At 45.8% G+C, this 23,052-nt stretch overlaps 3 protein-coding genes across 5 annotated transcripts in view; 1 reads left to right on the forward strand and 2 right to left on the reverse strand.

Annotated features, from left to right (window-relative positions):
- Positions 1–9,507: 9,507 nt before the first annotated feature.
- LOC139814920 (uncharacterized) lies at positions 9,508–19,296 on the reverse strand. The gene is made up of 2 exons (XM_071781443.1): positions 10,877–19,296; positions 9,508–10,800 (listed from the first exon to the last, which is right to left on the reverse strand). Exons 1-2 carry the CDS (start codon positions 13,136–13,138, stop codon positions 10,612–10,614), a joined length of 2,451 nt encoding a protein of 816 aa, XP_071637544.1. The 5' UTR covers positions 13,139–19,296; the 3' UTR covers positions 9,508–10,611.
- LOC139815408 (uncharacterized) lies at positions 10,007–10,462 on the forward strand. Its single transcript, XM_071782336.1, has one exon. The coding sequence runs from the start codon at positions 10,007–10,009 to the stop codon at positions 10,460–10,462; it is 456 nt and encodes a 151-aa protein (XP_071638437.1).
- A 3,063-nt stretch (positions 19,297–22,359) lies between the features above and the next one.
- LOC139814922 (sodium channel protein Nach) overlaps positions 22,360–23,052 on the reverse strand; it is a 364,065-nt gene continuing 363,372 nt past the window's right edge. For all 3 annotated transcript variants that reach the window (XM_071781444.1, XM_071781445.1, XM_071781446.1), the window contains 2 exons: positions 22,717–22,823; positions 22,360–22,649 (listed from right to left, as the gene is read on the reverse strand). In XM_071781444.1, the coding sequence (XP_071637545.1) occupies positions 22,519–22,649; positions 22,717–22,823 (238 nt within the window). In that variant the 3' untranslated portion in view covers positions 22,360–22,518. The remainder of the gene's footprint in view (positions 22,650–22,716; positions 22,824–23,052) is intronic.

The raw sequence follows: 23,052 nt of genomic DNA on the forward strand, positions 1-23,052 counted from the left end.
TCAACAGGCGTACAAAGTGAAACTCCTTTTGGATCGGTTAGTAAATTCGATTTTGCGACTCGAAAACGCGTCACGAAAATTCGATCAAGCGTACGGCACTGGCGAGACGGATATAGTGAGAACTGCGTGTAACACTATATTTTCGAGTTGCGGGCGGCTTGGAGTGACTAATTCCGTTGCATTGTTTTTTTTGTATATGTCTTTATTTCAGCTATACGCCAAGAAAGGACTTGGTTTACAATTCCACTTAACTCACACATCCATCCACGCATCAAACAACATTCTTCTTTACAAACAAGCCGCAATACATTATGATTTACATTATTTACAATCGTTATCTTTTTTGTAGCATTCCTCTCTCCTTTTCCATAATCTATTTAGCACCTTTTCTTTTTCCATTCTAAATTTGTCATCGCATATATTCTCTAATCGTTCTCTGTTATTCCTACCTAAATTCTCAAACCACATACTTGTGATCTTGCACTCGCTTATATAATGCTCTAAATTGTCCCTACCTGACTTACAAAATCTACGCTTCGTATATTCTTCGTCAAGCCAGTATTTATTTGCGTCCTCAAAATTACCGCACCTTAATTTTACCATCGCTCTAATCTCGTCTCCTGTTTTCACTTTATCCAAGTTCGCTTTTAATAAATAACTCGGCGTTTTGTTTGTCACCTCTATATTTTTGTACCTTGTATTATACCTTGCCTCTCCTATTTTACTGTTTATTATTTGCCCTTGAATATCCTGTTCCCTTATTCTTACTAAGCCTTCAGTATTTTTACCTTCATTATTTAATTTTTTTATTACTTCAGAGCTCCAACCATTGCTATTATAAAACCTTTCCCGTTCCAAATTATATAAATCCTTTTTCTTTTTATCCCTTGTGTCCTTTTCATCCCAACATGCTTTTACTAAACTTCCATCTTTTTTCCCTCTGCTTCTTTTCTCGAACCTCATGGCTCTTATACCCCAACAGATTTTAAGTTTTTCTAATCCTAGTTCCCTTAGTATTACATACCTCGGTGTGCAAAAATCTAGTCTAAATATCCATCTTACATAATCTAACATGACTTTTTCCAACTCCTTTTTTTCACTCCACCCCCATATCTCTGCTCCGTATTCCATCACACTTTTCACTAGGTATTTAAAAAGCGTCCATCTCCTACTAAAATCATCTTTACATAATCTTTCTCCTAAGCCCCAGACCCTATTTGCAGCGATCCTTCCTTTTCTTTTCAGCTCTTTTATATGATCGACATAATTACCTTTCTTATTAAACGTGAAACCCAGGTATTTAAACCTATCTACTTCCTCTATTATTTTTTCGTCCCATTTCCATGTCATTCTGCCTTTTTTACCTTTACTATTAAATACTAGCACTTTAGTTTTTTCTGTATTTAATTCTAGCTTCCTATCTTTTAAGAATCTTTTTAACATGCTCATCATATCTAGTAAAGCCTCTCTATTTTTCGCTACCAAAACCATATCATCCGCGTATGCTAATGACCATACTCTCACTCCTCCAAGCTCCACTCCTCCTATACCACGCTTTTCTAAAACTTTATCGATGTCCGCGTTGTATAAATTGAACAGGGCGGGACTCATCACACAGCCCTGCCTTACACCTTTCTTCGTCTTGAAGCACTTTGTGTATCCATCCCTCGTCCTTATTGTCACCTCCGTCTCTTTGTAGATTTCTTTTATCCTGTTTATTAAACTGCGATCCATCCCTTTCTCTTCCATTATCTTCCATAAAATTTCTCTGTCAACGTTGTCGAATGCTGCCCTTAGATCCACAAACATTGCGAAAATCTTGTCTTTCCCAGTTGCCGCATTTTTCTCCTTCTCCCTTTGCACTATATGGTTCAAGATAAATATATTATCCATCGTGGACCTCCCTTTCCTAAAGCCGGCTTGGCTGTCAGGTATCATCCCTTTCCTCTCCATTATTTCCTCCAATCTGTTCCTTAGAATTTCGGCATATACCTTGTATGCAGTGCACAGCAGCGAGATCCCTCTGTAGTTCTCTGTTCGCTCTTTATCCCCTCTTTTATATAGGGGGACAACTATGCTTGTTCGCCATTCGGTCGGAATTTTGCTTTCCTTCCAAATGAGCTTCAGCAGATTAATTAGACCTCCTCTTACCGCTGCGCCACCATACAGCCATGCTTCCATTGGGATTCCATCGACACCTGCAGCTTTGCCTAGCTTCATGTTCCTGATTGCCCTCACTATTTCCTCTTCTTGCAGCTCTCTATCTGTATCTTGAACCTGCTCTTCATTTCTTTCTTCTGTTCCCATGGCACGCATCTCCAACGCCTCTTCCTTTCCTACCATCTCGGTCCCACCTAACAGCTCCATGAAATAACTTCTCCAGTTCTCTTTCGGAATATTATTCTCTTTCCATTCTTTTTTCTTTCTTCGACTGTTTATATAGTTCCAAATTTTCTTTTCGTCCTTCAGTTTTCTTAATTCCTCTTCTTCCCTCATTCTCTTCTCCATCCTTTTGCTCTCTAACCACCCCTTCAGGCATTTCTTTTCTTCCAAATGGTCTTCCTTACTTCCCTTTCCACATCTCCACCTTCTGTACTTTCTTTTCACCTCCCTCTTCTTTCTGGTACAACTTCTATCCCACCAATCTTTGTGCCCTATTTTCCTTCTCTTAGGAACTAAGGCTCCAAGGATTCCGTTTTTTAATTTCTCTCATTTCCTATCCACCGACTCCATTTCCTGGTCCTCGGTTTCATTCTATACCTCCGTCCTCTCCCTGTATAATTGCCTTGCCTCTTCGTTCCAAACTATGATCTTCTTTGACATATTCCGTTCCTCTTCTTCCTCTTCAGTACACCCCTCCATTTGTCTCGTATTCTTCTCTTCCTCCAGTAACAAGGTCAGAGGCAAATGATCCGAGTCCACCCTGTCCCCTATTCTAAATTCCAACACTCGCTCTTGCGCACTATCGTTTACAATTGCATAATCAATTACCGAGCACCCTCTCGCACCCACATACGTATATTCCCCCTCCCAATCCCCCTCTGTACATCCGTTCAAAAAATACCATCCTTTTTCATTTATCATATCCACAAAACTTCCGCCGCCATTTCCTATAACTTTATCTTTACTCTCCTTTTCAAAGTCATACTCCTCCTCCCTACCACCTTCTAAGTTTCCTATTCTAATATTAAAATCACCTCCTATAATAATATCCTCTCCTTCGCATCCTTCGCATTGCTCCGTTATTTTTGCCATTATCTCTTCAACGTCTTTCTTTGCTCCTACATTGTATACTGTAAAAATATTTAGCCCTTTTTCCTCTTTTGCTATTCTCGTTCGCGCAATTCTTTCTGTAATCATTGTACATTCATAATTCTCCACTTCCGCCATCCAGCCTTTTCTAATACCTATTAGTAATCCTCCCTTCGCCCTACCTTTCCTTTTTTCCTTTACAGCGTTAATGTTTTTCCAAATGTGCGTTTCTGGCAATCTACCCTTAATTCTATCCCATCCCTTTTCCTCTAACCATGTTTCACATAGTCCTATAAAATCGAAACCTACTATGTAATTCCAACAATCTTTGTCCTGCCTCTCTATACCTGCTACATTCTAAAAAATTATTTTTCGCCCATTTTCTTTCTTCATCTTCTTCACTTTTCCATCCTTCATTCGTGTTGTTTGCCTATTGTCCTCTTGCATGCCTCGACTTACTGATACTCTTTTCCTAACTTGGCAGTTCTCTAGAAATTTTCCTTTTCTATTAGCTTATTTTCTTCCTCGCTCCATACATACTTTCTACCTTGTATCTCTAGCTTCTTAAAACCTATTTTCACCCATTTTCCTTCTGTTTTCTCTTTCCATGCCCTTTCTTTTATCCGTTTTTGCACTTCTCTGTCCTCAAAGGTCAAATCGTGATCAATGAAAATTTTCTTACTTCCCAGTTTCTTCTTCTCTTTCATGATGTTATCCTTTGCTTCCCAGCAGTCCATTTCAACTATTATTATCTCTCCTCCTACTCTGCCTGATGGCCGCATTTTCTTCACTCGCGCTCTTGCACCAAACTCCCTCTCCAGAAACGTCTCCGCTGTGTCTATTAAGCTCTTGTTTTCCTCTTTATGTAGTCCTCTGATCACTAAATTATTTTTCTTTTCCTTCCTTTCTTTCATATTTCTTTCTCTCTTCCTCACCATCTCCGCCACCTTTCCCACGATCTCCTCCATTTTGCCGCTGGTCGTTTCATCCGTTATGTTTTCACTCCTTTGTTCGATCTTCGATAGCCTCACTTCTATCTTATCCATCCTTTCCTCTACTTTTTTTCTTTTTTTCTCCGACCCTCTTCTAAGACGTTCATCCTCTCTCTCATCTCTCTCATCTCTTCCCTCAGGTCCCTCATTTCGTTTCTAATCTCTCTCAAGACTGCTAGTAGCGAACCGTCCTCCTCATCCTTCTTTGTTGCTGACAGAACTCCTTCCTCTTCTCTCTTCTTACCTACCCCACCGGCTCCATCCTTCGCTTTGTCCATACCTGGTGGCGTTCTCACTGTCTTGTTATCTCTCTTGAAAATTTCCATTGTACGTTGTTTGCTTTCCTCTCTTTTCCTCTTGGCTTTTGCTAACTCGCATGCTGTACTGTTATCACTTGTCATAAACTCCAGTATGCTGAGCGAGCCCGATTGTAATGTTCCATACACGAGCGATATCTCTACACCTCGGGATCCGCTTTTATATGTTCGGGCAAACGGTCCCACAACAGTTGCACGTATTTCTCAAATTTACGCAACAGAACGATCTTTGGAACAAATTCCAGCTCCTCGGCGCGCCGAGGTGTAGAGATATCGCTCGTGTATGGAACATTACAATCGTCCGTGGCAGCGAACGAACATAGACGGTCCACCGCCGCTCGTCAAGGATTGCTACGAGTGCAACCGCGCGCTCACTCCGAACGGTGAGTCGTCGAAACGTTTCCGTTCGAATTAAAGAAGAGGAAGAAAAACCCTCCCGCAACCGCGACCGAATGCGCGGCGCCTGTCTACTCAATCGCGCGATAAACGCTCTTTCCTTCGAGCTGCATATACCCGGCTATCAGTTTTACGGACCCGGTACGCGTCTAGCGAAGAGACTAGCGCGCGGCGATAAAGACATCAATCCGTTGGATGCGGCGTGCCGCGAGCACGACGTCGCGTATTCGCGAACCGGCGAGCTCACCAAACGACACGTCGCCGATCGATTGCTCGCCGAGAGGGCGCGCGAGCGCGTCACCGCGAAGGACTCGACAATCAGTGAGAGACTCGCCGCGGCGGCCGTATGGGCGGCTATGAAGGCGAAGACGAAACTGGGCATGGGTATGGAAAGGAAAAGAGGAAAAAAGAGGAAAGGAACGGGATCGAGCGGGAAGAACACGAGGACGAGGAGAAAGAGGCGGAGGATACTTCCGACAGCGAAACGCGGCGGCTTCTTGCCGTTCCTACCGATGTTGGGCGCGCTTGGTTCTTTGATCGGTGGCGCGGCTGGCGTGGCCAAAGCGGTGAGCGCCGGCAAAGCGGCGCAACGGCAACTCGAGGAAGTGCAGCGACACAATCGCGCAATGGAGGGTCGCGGGTTGTACCTCGCGCCGTATAAGAAGCGCGGAGGTGGCGCAAGGAGAGTCGCCGAAAAAAAAAATTAACGCGTGGTCGCCACGCGCGTTAGAAGTGAAACTTTTGAAGGCAAGGCTTTGCCATAACTTTTCTGAAATTAATACAAAAACAATACAACGGAATTAGTCACTCCAAGCCGCCCGCAACTCGAAAATATAGTGTTACACGCAGTTCTCACTATATCCGTCTCGCCAGTGCCGTATGGCTGATCGAATGTTTGTGACGCGTTTTCGAGTCGCAAAATCGAATTTACTTACCGATCCAAAAGGAGTTTCACTTTGTACGCTTGTTGGTCGAATTTTCGTGACACTATTTCGTGACGTTTTTTCGTGTTGCATAATCGAACTTACTACCGTACCAAAGAAGTTTCATTTCGTACGCCTATTGGTCGAATTTTCGTTACATTTTTCGTGTCGCATAATCGAACTTACTACCGTGCCAGAAGAAGAACCGTCTCGCCAACGCCGTACGCCTATTGGTCAAATTTTCGTTACATTTTTCGTGTCGCACAATCGAACTTACTACCGTACCAAAGAAGTTTCACTTCCGTTACACTTTTTCGTGTCGCGAATCGAACTTACTACCGTGCCTAAAGAAGTTTCATTTAAAAAAAAAACGTCTCGATCGGTTAAGAATTACGGTCTGTAGCGATTTTTGAACAGTAAATTTCTATTTGTCCCCACTGTGGGGTCAGATCGAGAATATCGCGCCTGTCCGTCAGTATCATGGGAAAAATTTCGATCACCGACGCGCGCGAACGATTCGTTGCTTCTTAGATCGAATTTCTACGGATACGGCGACACGCTCGCGCTACTTATACCTGCGCGCGAAGCGTCTGCGCACGCGCGACGAAACGAAACGACGTCCGTGCTCCGCTCCCCTACCCCGGCGCTCGGGAGCTCATCGCGAACGAGCGCGCGCTTGTGGAAAAAACCGAGAGAGGGAGAGAAAAAGAAGGCACAATGCGATTCGTGCGACAGTCGGTGACGATAGGAGTCTCGAATGTGGATCGCAAAACGCTGACAAGGTCGGGCGCGACCGAGGGAGGAAGCGGAGAATCGCGCAGACACGGTCCTCTCTTACCGAATGTTGTACGTTGCATCATCTGCGGTCCCTCTAACTGCGGTAAGACGAACGTTCTGGTAAGTCTGCTGGAACAGTTGCACGGTCTTCGTTTCGAGAACGTATACGTGTACTCGAAATCTCTGCAACAACCGAAGTATCGATATCTCGAACGATTGTTCGAGCCTATGGACGAGATCAGCTATCGCGCGTTTGCCGACAATCGCGACGTCGTTCCGCCCGACGAGACGCTTCCCGACTCGGTCTTCGTCTTCGACGACGTGGCCTGCGACAAGCAGAACAGAATGAGGGAGTACTTTTCTATGGGTCGACATTCGAATATCAATTGCTTCTACCTCTGTCAGACGTACGCCAAAATACCGAAACATCTCGTGCGCGATAACGCAAATCTGTTGATTTTGTTCAGGCAGGACGGCACCAATCTGCGACACGTGTACAACGATCACGTGAACATCGATATGTCGTACAACGAGTTTCGCGCCTTCTGTCGCGAGTGTTGGCGACGCACCTACGGTTTCGCCGTGATAGACAAGGACAGCGCGTTGCGAGGCGGACGGTACAAACGGGGGTTCCACGACTTCGCCGTGCTGTAGAGCCGATCAGTACGCTTCGCCGAACGACGCGAGTATGAGCGCGATCGCGGGAGAGAGGACCGCGCGAGAGATAGCCAAAACGCGCGCTTTGATTTGCAGAAAGTACGCCGCTCTCAGGGCCAAAAAAATGGAGAGCGAGATCGCTCTGGAAAAGAGGTACAAACCTATTGTCAAACCTCTGAAACTGCTCGCCGATGACGTGGAACGAAGGAGTAAAGGACCGGGCAAAATTGAAGACGACGACGGCGGTAGCCATACGCTCACGAGAAAGATAAAAGCGATGAAAAGAGCGAAGAAGGATAGCGAGAACGGCGACGACAACGACGACGACGATACTGGCGCCGACCTGGAGCGCGATTACGGGGAGGACTACGACGACGTATTCACGCCAATCAGGACAACCACAACAGCGGAAAAAAGAGAGTCATGTCCAGCACGGCTGAGTTCGGCTCCCGCGACGACTATGACGAGCTCCACGCCGATCCGCGCCGATTCGGTCCAGTTTTTACCCAGAGAACGTGAGATTGTCTTGGAGACGACGATTCCACCTCCCACGTTGGAGAAGTCCGTCAGGAAGTCTTTGAGCACGGCGGAAGGTCGCGACGCTCTGGGTAGCCAACTAGGACCGTTAGGGCGGGAATACGTGGGCGTTCTTCTGAGCGGCGACAAAAATAAGGAGATCGACATCGTTTACGGAGTTCATCTCGGCGAGAACGGCACGATGCTGGGTAACAAACGATTCGACGTGAACGCGGATGACTCCATGGTCATCGACGGTGTACGGTACAAGGGCACGCGCGGCCTGTACGAGTTGATCTTTATGCGAAAACCCGACGCTAGAATCTACACGGACAAGGACAAACTAACGTACAGGAGTATACTTTTCTCCACCAGCGCTCACAAACGCAGCAGCAACGCCGACAAGCCTGTCAAAAGCAACAAGGAACCGAAGTACAAAAATATAATAGCGCCGCTCGTAAACCTGTCTCACAGAGTTGAAACTACGAAGGGTGCCGGGCTACCGTCGGCCATGCGACTGACCGACAACGCGATCGATTACGTTCACTGGGACGATCCCAACGAGCTGGTCGATCGACTTCGACTGCTAGACGCCTCTCGTCGGGCCAGCAACGACGCTCACGACAACGAAATTCTGTCGATAATCGAGGAACTTCGCGAGGCCGTTTTCGTCATAAATTGATCGGTCGCGTCGATCGCGACGGTAGTACGAATCGCGCGCTCTCCCGCGCCTCCGCGATGTGCATGAACAAGTTTGGCATGTCTCTGACAAATCGGAGCAACGGTGACGAAATCGACGGTGCGTCCACGGTGAGATTACGCTCCTCGATCGAGTCCCTGCGCAATTACGCGCGCAACAACGCGCTCTTCATGAGCGAAGATTTCTACGACGCGAGGGAGCGCAAGATACGGCGGGTGGCCGCGCCGGAGATCGACACCGACGCGACGAACAAGAGCTTCGTCGAGGACGCGATCGAACGATCGAAGAGAAGCGCGACCGAAGAATTGAAAGGCGAGATAGCGGCGGTGAGGAACGACGCGCTTCTCTCCAATCGGGACTCTTACGACGCGAGGGAGCGCCGGATACGGCGGGTAGCCGCGCCAGAGATCGGCACCGACGCGACGAACAAGAGCTACGTAGAGGGCGCGATCGGGCAGCTCAAGAGCGTCGTGATCGAAGAGATCAAGAAGAACGACGCGACATTAAAAGGCAGAATCGCGACGCTGAAAAACGACGCGCTCCGTTTGAGTCAGGGCTCTTACCACGCGGGGGAGCGCAAGATACGAGGGGTAGCCGCGCCGGAGGTCGGCACCGACGCGACGAACAAGAGCTACGTAGAGGGCGCGATCGGGCGACTCAAGAGTCCCGTGATCGAAGAGATCGAGAACAAGAACACCGTCGATCGAGAGTTCACAAGCGTCATCGTGACAAACGCGAGCCAAGGTGTAAGAGACGAAATCGCGACGTTGCGAAACGACGCGCTTCTCTTGCGCGAAGATTCCTACGACGTGTCGGAGCGCAATATACGACGCGTGGCCGCGCCGGAGGTAGGCACCGACGCGGCGAACGTGAGCTACGTCGAAGGAGCGATCGCGGAGCTCGAAAAGACTTTAAGTGATGCAATAAAAGAAGAGTTCGTTGCTGTGAAAAATACCGTAGATAAGCACGAGGTTGAAATCATCGCAATTAAGACTGTTTTACAGCTTCTTAAACAATGAGCGTGGGAAAACGAAGACTCGTGGAGGAATTGCACGCACCGGCGCGAAAAAACTTTCCACGCCGCCGCGTCATGGTGCGCAGTTACGACGACCTGTGGCAGGCCGACGTGGTCGAGATGCGTCCCTATTCGTGCGAAAACGCCGGCCACAATTACATTTTGACGGTCATCGATGTGCTGAGCAAGTACGCCTGGGCGATCCCGCTCAAGAGTAAGAGCGGAAAGGAGGTCGCGACGGCTTTTCGAAAGATCTTTCGCGATGACGCGCGACACACTAGAAATCTGCAAACGGACAAAGGAAAGGAATTCTACAACGCCGACGCGCGCACAGTCTTCGACGCGCACAAGGTGAATCACTACTCCACGTATTCGGTGATGAAAGCGTCGGTGGTGGAGAGATTCAATCGCACGTTGAAAAACGACATGTGAAAGCTCTTTATGCTCCAGGGATAGTACAGATGGATAGACTCGCTGCCGCGCCTCTTGTTGGTCGCAGAAACAGAACGATCGGAATGCGTCCGGTGGACGTGACGCTCGCCGTCGCCGAAAAACTGCTGCGCACGGTGTACAGTCGCGCAAAGATCGCCGCGCCGGCGAGATTTCAAGTCGACGATCCGGTGCGCGTGAGCAAATTCAAAACGATCTTCGAAAAAGGCTACACTCCCAATTGGACCACCGAGATATTTTGCATGGCCAAAGTACAAAGGACCTATCCCGTTACGTATCTGCTGAAAGACATTCGCGGAGAAGCGATAGCCGGAGGATTCTACGAACACGAGTTGTTACGCGTCTTCAATCCCGACGTCTATCTCGTGGAAAAAGTCATGCGTAAGCGCGGCAATCGAGCGTACGTGAAGTGGCTAGGAGTGGACAGTTCGCACAATTCGTGGATAGATAAGGCGTCTGTGTTGTAACAGAAAATAATTAGACATTCGTGGACACGCGCAACGTGATGTACTGTATTATTAATAAAAGTTTACACATTCATTGGTTTGTTTCTTACGTGTTATTAATTTTTTTACAATAAAACAATTTTAGAAAGCTTATATTATATTGTTTCTTGTTACAGCAGTATTCCGTAATGTCCCCACGGAAGCGTTTCCTCGCTGTCCAACGTCACGTATCGCTTATCGTCGTGCGAACTGAGAGCTAGTTTTTGCTCCGACACGGTGTAAACCTCGTGCAACGTCGAGCGTATCCACGACTGGTGCGTCTTCAGCTCGCGCGCGTTCCGCAGACACGCCACGTAATCCTAGAAACGTGATATTCTTCGTGACTACCTTCCTTTTAACACCCTTTATTTTATTGGTGTCGTCACGTCCGAGTACCTTGTAAGTGTACATCTTCGCTCTGAGACCCACGAACTCCGTCATGATTGCGCCGTTGTTCTCGTCCTTCATCAGACCGGGCACCTTCTTGTTGACGCGCGGCATACCATGCGCGTTATTCTCCGCGTAATCGCTCGTGTCGAATCTGTCTATGTCGCGTCTCATAAGCTCGTACGCGTCTGCACACTCCAGCGAATAGATCAGACTATCGGTATCCGTGTAAGCAATTCGACACCGGTCGCCATACAACGGCATCATGTAGTCGTAGTGAAACTCGTAGAAACACGTCTTGGATATCTCGAGAATAGACATACCCACGTAGACCGGCTTGTTGAATTTTACCTCGAGCTTTCGCAGCTCGATCGCCACCAGATTCTCCGAGAAGACGCTCCTGCTGTGAAAGTTCGGTCTGCCGATCAACGCCTCCGCGCCGTACCTCCCGTCCCATCGCGTCACGAGACGCACGTCCACATGATCGCGCACGTTCTCCATCGTTTTGCCGAAGACGGCATTGTTCATCAGTTTGTACAAATTACGTTGGAACTCGTTGCTCGCGCGCATCCTGAACGTCGTGTTCAGCTCGATGTACCCGCGAAGCCACGGTGACTGGGCGAATCGCAGCACTCGACAAACGCGCGTCAGACGCAAACCGAGTCGCAGACATTGCTGCAAGTTTCGATAGTGCATCACGTAGCGCGATTTGTTGTAGAGAGTAGCGAGCAGTTTCTCCTGCAACTTACCGGGCGGTTTATCGCGCGTCGGGCACAGCGGCAGGTCCGCGTGGGCGTCGTGCAGGTCCCGCGGATACTCGAGATCCACCTCCAGAATGTAACCAACGTCGCTGTCCGCCGGCACGGTCGTCACGTCGAAATTCTCAGGGTCGTCGAGCCACTGGAAATTCGCGTACGGCAGCGATTCGCACATAGCCCAGCCGTACAGATTGTTCACGTCGTAATACATGAGATACGTAGTGGGCTGGGACGAGTCGTACGTCGGTACGTGCCTGTTGTTGGCTCGCGCGTACCTGAGCGAACATTGACTGAGGCCGCCGCGTATTCCGCGTTCCACGAACAGCGCCATGTCAATGTCGGTGAGCAGCTCGAAACGCACGCCGGTGTACCTCAGCATGGCGTCCCACGTGTACCCCGGCAACGTATAATAATACGCGGGATCCAGCCCGTAACTCGCTAAACACGTGTCCCGAAAATTTCCAACGATATCCGCCAGAAGAAGCACGTCGGTCTTGAGATACAGATCGCTGTACTCGCCGAGATCTCGCACGCGAAAACGTCGCCAGACTCTCGTCGCGTGCTCGTAGTCGCTTTCGCTCGCGGTCTCGTCGGTCAGGGAGCTGTAAAAAACCTCGCGCGGCGGAAGCTCGGTCTCCCGCAGTTTGTCCACGCTGTCGACGTACTCGTACGGAAATACTCCCTTGCGAGTGAGCAGATCGAGATCCTCCGTGCTCAAATCCGCGTGCTCCGAGCGCGTTATTTTCAGCTTGTCCTTGTCCAGATAGGACGTCAGGGACGTCAGGATACTCGCGGCTAAAAATTTGTACGAGTCTACGAATCGAAGCTTTACGAATCGATTCCACATCCCGTCCGTTTGCGTCTCCTTAACGGTCTTCGAGAAAGATATGTAATTCGTAAGCGGCAGGAGATCGACCCCACCCTCAAAATCGTTCGCGATTTTCTCGATGATAAAATGCGCGTCGTAACCCGACAGATTGTGGAAGAACACGAGAATCACGTACACGTTTCTGTAATTCAGATTGCAACGAGAATGCGCCGGACCTCTGTAGCGTCCCTTTAGATGACAGTGATCTCGCACGCGCATGTCCTCTGGTTGGAACGCTTTCCGACACACGTGACAATGCGTCGCGCGCTGAAATTCGAGTTTCTTGTCCTCCGTAAGTTTTACCATCGATATATTGGCGACGAATTTAATCTTAGCGTGACGTGCGAGAACGCGAAGCTCGTTCACGAACCACAAAACGCAGTCCTCGCCGCGACGATATCTGTACGTGGATACGGTATCGTCGTAGGTGCAGCACAGATAGTAGCTCAGGCTGAACGGTACGTGACGCTGATAAGCGTATCTTTCCGTTCTTGCGCCCCCTTCGGCATTCTCTCTCTCCCGTTGTTCGAGAAAACACTCCAGATCCGCGTACACTACGAAGGGGAGTCGCTCCTTTCTGTCGTGATTGTCGAACGACAGCCACTTATCGTCCTCGTTCGGAAGAACGATGGCGCAATCGTTCATTCGACCGCAGTCGACGCTGTGAGCGGCCAACTTTTCTTGCGTATAGAAATAGTGTAAACATCTGCGAAATAACGTGCGTGCGATTACTATGCGTATATATAAAATAACACCGCGTCGTTTCCTTGTTCTTCCGGGTTTTTTACTTACCGATCGCAAACGTACTTCGCACACCGGCTCACGGTTAATTTCGAGCCCACCAATCGCGACAGATTCTTTATCCAGGCGAAATGACCCCTGTTGACGCCGCGTAGCGTATCGCGCAGATACAGGAGATTTACGTGTCTATTCCTCTTATAGTCGGTCAACCGCAGAGGCACGATCGCGTTGTCGTCAGCGCCCCGTCCGAACCTAATCTTTTTTTCAATTCCTTCCCCGAGTTGTAAATACGTTGATCGACACGTCGTTCTGACGTTCGAACTTTCCGATGTGCTTCAGATCTATGGGAAACTTGATCCCGTCGAGATTCAGCACCGTCGCGTAATCGGGATACGAGTCGCATCGTTCCGCGTGCCGCTGAGCGGGATACAGAGCCGCGACCACCGCACGCGCGAAACACGTGTCGTTCTTCGACAGCACGTTGACCACCGCCTTTTTAAGTCTTATACCTAGCGGTATCTTCATCCAACATCCCACGCGCATGGGATTACACTTGTTCACGTTCACCGTTAGGTTCAGTATTTGCGACAACGCCCATCCGCTGTCGCGTTCCTGAAATTCGTCCAACGCCACTAGAATCGCGTCGCGCACGTGCCTTTTGTACCACTCGTCCAGATCGGACCCTGGGAGGAGCTGTTCGTTCCGCGTAGCGATACTCTTCACATCGGTCTTAACGCCCGCTACGAATTTCCCATTGAATATGACATTGACCTTCAGACACCTGTGTCTGGTCATATTATTCCGCACTTTTTCGAGCACGGTGCCCCTCGCATCCTCGGGAAATCGCGCGGGTTCGACGTCGAGTTCGTCTCAGCGCCTGTCAGTACGCGACGTTGGAACGCCGCATCGATTTCGACTCACGAAAATCCTCTGTCGACGCTGCTACCGCCGTCCCCACCGTCCAAGCCGGCACCTACGGCGCGTTCGAATCGTCGCAGATTCTCCCTCGAACTTTCCAATCGCGCTATCAGAGCCACCAGAGCGGTCACGGGTGCCGTCTTTCCTCGCTTCCCAGAGCGTTTGACTCGACACCTCTCTCGCAAGAGCCGGAGACACTCGTCGCATCGTCGTTTCCACGCGTGGTACCCGTCCGCGTCGCGAACGTCCGCGGCGAGCAACTCGTCGCACTGTTTCTGCATTCTATCCAGAAGGGCCTTTCACCGTCGGAAACGCTGAATTTCACTCGATCGAAAAGGCGCCGAGACTTGCCGGTATAAATCCGACGTATCTTCTCTCCTCCATCCACCGTCTCAAAATAAAGTAATACTCGAGCGGTAGGCAACGCATATAATCGTTCGCCCTAACGGAGTTTGCCACTGTCGTCTCTATCCACGCTCGCTCGCGAGTAGTTCGCTCTCCGATCTCTCTCCGCAGATGATGGGTAGCCAGATTCCATCGCGCGTCCTCCTTCACCACCCACGCACACGCGTGTGACGACAACGGTGATTCGTCGTCCGAATCGGACGAAAACTTGGGCATAGGCTCGCGACAGCGCAGTTCGTCGTCCGATTCCTCGGGCGAGGGATAACGGCGATCGTTCATTCGCGAATGCACATCGCTAATGCTACATTTTCGCCTCTAACGCGTCTAAATCGAGGTAAAAATCTCCATCTTCAGTCCGCCACATTAATGTTTCACCGTAATCATAAATATCGAGAAACATCCGATGAGATCGGAGATCGGCGATTCCAATTTCGCGACGGATCAGATATCTCATTACGTCGACGGTCCGCGGATCCCCATTTCTCACGAACGGATCCCCATTTCTTACGAGCGGTTCGCTGATTTTTACGATCGGTTTCCTGACTTCAGGTCGTTTTTTTTTAGGACAATTGAACGTTGGTTTGCAAAGTTCTGCATACTCGTCGTTCATACCACGTTAAGAGAGAAAAACACATTAACTTATACCGTTATTGGTTTCACGATCTGCATAAAAAGTGGGCGAGGGGATCGGAAGTGCACTGATACCGCCGAGGACGCTCCACGGGGGCCCGGATCGGAGATCGGTTTCGCGGACGCCGATCTGTTTCACGAAATGTATAAAAATCGAGAAACTCCGATGCGATCGGAGATCGGCGATTCCAATTTCGCGACGGGATTAGATATCTCGTTACATCGACGCGCCTCGGATCCCACTCTCTCGCGAACGGATCCCCATTCCTCGCGAGCGGTTCGCTGATTTTCACGAGCGGTTTCGGAAATGTACTATTTCTGATTTTTACCCACGCCGCTTCGCAAAGTTTTGCGTACTCGTCGCTCATACCACGTTAAGAGAGAAAAACACATTAACTTATACCGTTCCGATGCGCTTTACGCTGTTGCGCCAACTCAATTTATACTCGTTCGTTATCTCAACACAGGATGTATCTATCGGGATACACCCTTCCGGAAAGGGGACATCCGCGCGCCGCGTCATGCGAAAAAAACAAAAGGAGGAACTGACAAGAGCGACCTCGAACGAGTCCAAACGCGCGCGCAAGCGCAAAGAAATTTAATCGCAATGACGCGCGAATCGGGGTTGACGAAAATAGTACTTGCGTCTCTCTCTCTCGAGAAGCCTCACCCTCGCGCGCGAACGTTCTCTCTCGCGCCGCGATTGGCGGAGCGGGATGCGCGATTTCCGCGCGCGGTCGATAACGCGCTCGATAACGCGGTGGCGGAGCGGGACGCGCGATTTCCGCGCGATCGATAACGCAGTCGATAACGCGGCGGCGGAGCGGGACGCGCGATTTCCACGCGATCGATAACGCGGTCGATAACGCGGTGACGAATCGAGCCGGATTTCCGCGCGCAACCGATAACGCAGTCGATAACGCGGATCCGCCGATCCGAGCGCCCCCTCGGAACGTCCGGGTTTGACGATCCCCCCCTCCCCGGTGCGAACGTTGCGGCGCAAAATTTCCCATCACCCGCCTAGGGAATTTACGTCTTTTAAGTTACCACAAAATACTGTCATCTGATTGGACAGCCTCGAGTTTGTTCTCAAATCTGATTGGACAGCGATAAGAACTTGTCCAGTTACTAGTAAATCGCGTGGGGAATTTTCCCCCCGCAGTTCCCTCCTCCGATGAACCTATACCCTTCCTTTCGACCCCTTCGCCCATCTCTTACGGCGTTCCCCCCGCGTGCGCGCGGCCCGCCCCGCTACCCCTCGGAAATACCCGGGGCAGAGGTATAGACTCTTCATCTACTAATACCCTTTTTTGGTCCCAAAATGAGCGTTAATGATTTGTGATCTGTTCGCAGAATGAAGTGTCGCGCATACAGATAAATATAGAATTTTGTCACTCCGTATGTGATCGCCGCCGCTTCCTTATGTATCGGAGCATATTTATCTTCGGCCGTCGATAAGGTACGCGATGCAAACGCAATCAGTCGCTCTCTTTTGTTTCGATCTCGTTGTGACGCTTTCTCGCATTCGTCTGACCATTCCCATTTAGATTTATTTTGCAGTAATTTGTACAATGGTTGTAATTTTTGCGCTCGATTTTCGATGTACGCATCGTTCACGGTTACGCCGCCAAGAAATGACTGTAATTGCTTAACATCTCGCGGTCTCGGTGCTTCACGTATCGCGCGAACAGCTTCCTCTGTCTGGTGAACCCTCTCTTTGTCGACAATAAACCCGAAATATTCAATCTTTTCTTTGTAAAACGAACATTTTCCTTTGTTTACTTTGAGTCCGCATTCCTCAAGTCGCTGGCAAAGGCGTACTACATTGTTGTAATGCTCTGTTTTTGTTTTGCCTGTAACTAGCGCGTTTTCTAAAAAAAATTGCACGTCGGGGAGATCAGCTGTGAGCTTATTCATTAGGTTTTGAAATTTTGCCGGCGCCGATGATATCCCGAAAGGCATGCGCGTATAACGGAATAAACCTTTGTGTGTATTGATTGTCACAAATTTTTACAATTTTCTTCGAGCAAGACTTGTTGATACGCGTGCTTTAAATCAATTTTTGTAAACTTAACGCCTCCCGCTAAACGTCTAAATAACAACTCTTTTCTCGGCAACGGGTGTTGTTTAACGACTAATGAAGGGTTTAACGTTGTTTTGAAGTCCCCGCAAATCCTCACTTAACCGTGTTTTTTCTTTTGTACGGGTACAATCGGTGTTGCCCACTCGCTGCTATCAATCGCTATTAAGATCTCCCTGTTAACTAAGCTATCAATTTCTTCGCTGACTCGATCAATTAGCGCGAGCGGCAGTGGCCTAGGTCGTAAAAATTTTGATTGCGTTTCCGGTTTTACTTGGATTAAGACCTTACCCTTATTGAAGGTTCCTGTTTTGTTATCGAATAATTTCGGGAATTTTCTTTCAAGTAATTTGCCTAATTCTTCTTTAATTTCTATCTCATCGATTGCTTGAAGAGCGAAGTCTGGCCATGGCCACATTCCTAATTTTTTCATCTACGGCCGACTAAGCAACGGCGTTTCTACGTCAACTATATAACAATCGCCTTTTGCCTTTACATTCCGTTATATTCCGTTATATTCGATCTCTAAATCGCGCATAACGCCCGATGGCTTTGTTAATGCTCCACCTACGACACGAAATTGCTGCTTCGGTTCTTCGACAGCGATTGTCGGAAAAATTTTACTTTATCTTTCTTTGACATCGTTGCTACCGCGGCTCCCGAGTCTAATTCCATACGCACCGGTGTTCCGTTTACCAAAATATTTACAAACTGGAGATCCACGCAGTCCCGGATTTGATTTACCGACATTTGCTAACCGTCGTCGCGTGCCGTTTCAAGTGTATATAGCCCATGGTCGTTTTGGAACTCGTCTTCGCTGTTGTCTTCTCCTTCGTAGTCGTCTTCTTCCTTTTTGGATGCTTTGCCGAACGTTAAAGTTTTCGCCGGATTGTTGCACCTTATTTTTAAGTGACCTTTTTGACCGCAACGGTGACATGGATACTTTCTAAAACGGCATTCCGTCTCATGCCCCGATCTTCCGCAGCAGAAACAGAACGCCGTCTTCCCTGTTGACGTACTCGCCCCTTGTTGCCTCTGTCGCTCCGATGTAGCTGATTCTCTTGTTCGGCTTCGTCCTCCTCTCGTGTTTTTCCAGCCTCTGCCGCCGCGTCCCCCGCGAGCAAAGTGATGTATCACGGCGTTCGTCGGTGTGCTGATAGGCGTTTCGGCGTTATTCGCTGCCTCGAAACTCGTAGCTTGAGTCACCGCGTCACTGAATGTTTTTGGTTTTTGCCGGTATAGCTCGACCTTGGCTGCTTTGTCGCGTACCCCTGCGATAAACTGGTCACGTAGCCTCTCATCGCTATTCGGGAATTCGCAATAGCGCGCGGCCAATCTCAATTCCGCGACGAAATCCGCGATAAATTTCCCTTGCTTTTGTGTAATCTTCGCGAATTTGGCCCTTTCTGCAACTTCCGATAGTGGCGGCGATAAATGATCTTGCATTAGTTTACTTAATTTATTGAACGAAAGATCTTTTAACTTTTTCGGAGCAGCCAAGTTTCGGAGTAAGTTATACGCGTTCACTTCCAACCGTGTTAACAAAACCGCTGGCTTTTTTGCGTCCGGAATATCACAAGCAATGAAATGGAATTCCAATCGTTCCACGAAGATTTCCTAATCATATTCTTCCAGATTAAACTTCACTAATACATTCTGGTTATTGCTATTCTTATTTGTCCCCGAAGCCATTATGACCGGCTGTGCACTTTCTTGCCTCTGTGGTCTTTGGCCACGTGTTGGACTCTTCACACTTTTCACTAACAGTTTTCGTAAACGATTGAAGAACGCGTCGGTATCGAACGGCACCAAAAGTTCTACGAGCTTGCTTTGTATTTCCGCTTTCGTCAATCGATATATCCACGATGTCTGTTTCTCTTTACCGGTCGACTTCCTTGTTTCGTTTGCTTCTTCTTCTAAACTTCCGTCACTGAGTTCGTCCTTTTCTTTACTTCCGGTCGAATCGCTATCTTTATTTTTGTTATTACTTATTCGCGCTTTTTGATAACCACTTAATTGACTCGTAGGTTCTTTTCCTCGTCGCCACTGTATTGTTCTTAGGGTAAGTGGGTAAATAACAGACAGGTTTGTCGTCACCTCTTTATTCGGCACAGGCGACCGTCGAACTGATCGCTTTCTCACACCTTATAAGGGTCTCCCTCCACTCACGCATCCACTCGTTGTCTCAGGCTCTCTGTGTGTTGTGCACGCATACACAACAGATTGTATTTATGAAAAAAAGAATGGACTAATTTGAGCTTAATCCCAAGTAGCACATATTAGTTTCATATATGTTTTTTGAGCGTATACATAGGTTCCTAACGGTAAAGAATCATTAACCCGTTGTGGTCACATGGGGTCCAGTGGACCCCAGGCTTTTTTTTTTTTAAGTATACTATTTTGAGAGTAAAACACAAGAAGTTTTTTTGCTTCATCTCAAAAAATTTTAATGAATATTTTTGTGAAAAAAGTCAAATTTCTCGAAAAAAAATTTTTTCTCGCGTTTTTTCAACATAAAAATTTTTTTTAAATTATTGGTTAAGAAACGTTTGAACAAAAATGTTTTTGAACCAATGACTAAGTTTACACGTCCACCATTAATCGGGTTTAACTCATCCAGCGTTTACACGTTTCCTTACAACCCGCTTTATAAGTCTACATTTTTTTGTTAACGGGTGTAGAGTAACAACAACTGGTGTTATAAAACTGGATTTGACTAACGTTTACACGACATCTTACGCCGGTAGTTATAACTGATGCAGATGTTACTAAACCTGATTAATGGTGACGTGTAAACATAGTCCATGATTTAAGAAACGTATTTTTTACAGTTACAAAAATATTTGTTAAATTTTCGCTTTCAAAATTATAATTTGCTTTATCTATATATATAATATAATAGCTTTAATCTAGTCTTTTTTAAAACGTTTAAATTTATATTGCACATAATTATTGCATAAAATAAATTATTTTATCCGTGCACATATAACCAGTTATTTACTTAAACTAATTTTGTCCTACTGGTTTTAATCTATTTGTCATCGGACAAATCTGAGCTTAGAAAACTTCCAACAGTTGCAAAATCAACGTTGTGTTGAACGTGGCCATTGAAAGAACGTTTTATATTTGTTCTGTTTTGAAGAACTTCCTGAACTGGTGCACATGTATCAGTATAGTGTAATAGGTAAATTAGAGTGGAGACAAGTATATTTCGTTTCATTCTAACCTATTGCACGAATGTACACCAGTTCAGGAATGTCTTTGAAAAAGAATAAACGTCATAGATGGTACGTGCATAAAGCTTCTAGAACATTCTCACATATGTCTCAAAGACGTCATAAACACGTTCAAAAGACTTGAAAAGTAGGAATTTTAAAATTTCTTCATCATTAAGGTTATTGGGCTAGTATCATATGAGTCAATATAAGGCTTAAATTTTATTTTAAGAAAAACCATTTTTATGGATATATTCTAGACACTTGTATAATTACTGATTTTATAATGTAACTTTTCATTCGATTACGTATCAATTTATCTACTGATAAATGTAAACAGTTCAAGATTTGACTTCAGTTGACATTCGTACAAGAGAAATGTCGCGACATTGCATCTCTTCGCTGTAGGCAGCTATCATGCCAGTGACATGTGTTTGAGTGAGGTTATGTATTGTGTTTATGTTAAAAAATAATGGAAGGTAACAAACAATTTCGATAACGGGAGATTTGCTTGCAAAAGAATAGTGCTGTGGAAAGAAAACACTACACGGCGCGGCGTTGCTACATGTTCACGTCGCGTACAGCTGATCGAAAGGCCGACAAGAAACGCGACAATTCATCAACTTTTGATTGAATTTTTGGCCTTATTACACGTCAACGTCGTTTTGTCTTATACTTAAGGATGTATCACACGTACAATCTTAGACAAAAGTGCATGAAATTTGAAATACTTGAATATCTACGCCTAACGCATAGTAAATCTAGATGTAAGATACTCAAATGATAGTAGGAGTCTTATTTTTACTCCTAAAAAAGTATTTTTTACTTTATAAATGTTTTTTTCGTATTATTTGCGATTTTTGTAATTTATGAGCCTAAACTTTTGGCAGTGAAAATGCCTTGATTTCAACTTTATAACATCAAATTATTAATAAAATTAATAATTAATAATTAATAATTAATTAATTATTAATTATCATTAATTATTAATTTATTTCTTTAAAACGGTGTAGTGAAGACAATTGAAACTTGGCAGATATTTTCATCTATTCGTATACTAGATGTACAAAAAAATTCAAAATATTGGTAGCGCTCCTTCAACATTTTTTTAGCTGTTTTATCCGCCAAAATCGTCTCTTCTCATAAGAATACGTGTAAAATCAGTGAAAATTAAAATCGTTATATCTCAGCAACCTTTTAGTGGATTCGTTTCTACTTTTTTTGTAGCACATCAGGAAGACTAAAAGAACATTCTCACAAATTTTTATCCACTTGGTAGCGCTTTGAAAATAGGTGCAATACATCCTTAACAAGAGCTAGAAGAATCAAATAATGTTATTTTCAGTTTTTTGAACTTGTTTCTTTACAGACAGTGAGTGAAATCCTCGAAAAATGTATGTTTCCGGTACAATTTCCCGTAAAACCTATGTTAAAAATGCCAACTTTGAGATTTAATATCTCAAAAACTAGACGTCAGATCTTCTCAAAATTGCAAATTTAAGTGTATTTAGGCTTTCTTTATAACATTTTTAATTCAGATTTTTTTCTTTTACATGCTCTGATGGCCCAATAACCTTAAAAATCGTTTCTATAATAGTTTTTTAAACGTTATTTTATCGAAAAAGAAACGTTCCATCGAATGTTTTTCGAATGGACATTTTTACTCATGAGAAACGTTTCTAGAAATCGGTTATAAAACGTTTCAAAAAACATAAAACATTTTTGAAACGTGTATGTGCTTGCTGGGATGTGATTATTAATGCTTAATATAATTTTATGTTTTAATAATATTAATAAAAAATAAATATTTTAAAAAAAAATGTTATATTTTATTTTAGTTAGAAACCAGGAAATATATTTATAAATTTTATCAGGAATAAGTATTTATGATGTATATTTGTACACAGAATTCTACATTAAATTTTAGTTTTATGACAATGGAAAAAAATATAATATATCTTACAAGTTAATTTAATTTCAAGTTAATTAATTAATTTTTAGATCTTAAGTATTTCTAAATAGGATGAAATAGGTTATTACATATTGCTGTGTTTCGTTGAATGGATGCATGCATCGGTTATCACACGTATTATAAGAAAATACAGAAGCTCAAAGACAGACATAAGACTGAAACCAGCAAATAGTCCAAGTAAGCCGCCAAATGATGCTGTAAATATTGATAAATATTAATTCATTTTCATACATAAGATTTTTTACATAAGAATTTATCTTACCAAAAACATTGCGCCAACTATAATTGACTGATCGTCGATATTGAAAACCGACTAAATCGTTGAAAAATATATGTATTACACTATGATTGTGTATGCTGGTAGCGTTACTGCAACAGTATATGGATAATATTATTAAAACATGCACAGAATATTTTTTAATTAGCCTGTAGCTAACAAGAGAATCTCGAGAATCTGAAAATTTTGATTTTGATGAAACTTTACACATTAATTTAAGGGAAGTAAACAGCTGAATTTAGAAATTTTTAGTTGTGGCGATTGTAAGGAGTAAAACTATCTCTCATATGTATGTACAGTGGTTTTTTGCTTTTTTCGATA

The sequence above is a fragment of the Temnothorax longispinosus genome, chromosome 6 (assembly GCF_030848805.1).
Source record: "Temnothorax longispinosus isolate EJ_2023e chromosome 6, Tlon_JGU_v1, whole genome shotgun sequence".
NCBI lineage: Eukaryota > Metazoa > Arthropoda > Insecta > Hymenoptera > Formicidae > Temnothorax > Temnothorax longispinosus.

What these genes read in the sequence shown, in the direction of transcription:
- LOC139814920 (XM_071781443.1), bottom strand. Translation starts at nt 13,138, where the DNA reads ATGAACGATTGCGCCATCGTTCTTCCGAACGAGGACGATAAGTGGCTG. An exon ending in CGAAGATGTACACTTACAAG is followed by an intron (nt 10,801 to 10,876) that starts GTACTCGGACGT and finishes TCACGTTTCTAG; the next exon opens with GATTACGTGGCGTGTCTGCG.
- LOC139815408 (XM_071782336.1), top strand. Translation starts at nt 10,007, where the DNA reads ATGGATAGACTCGCTGCCGCGCCTCTTGTTGGTCGCAGAAACAGAACG.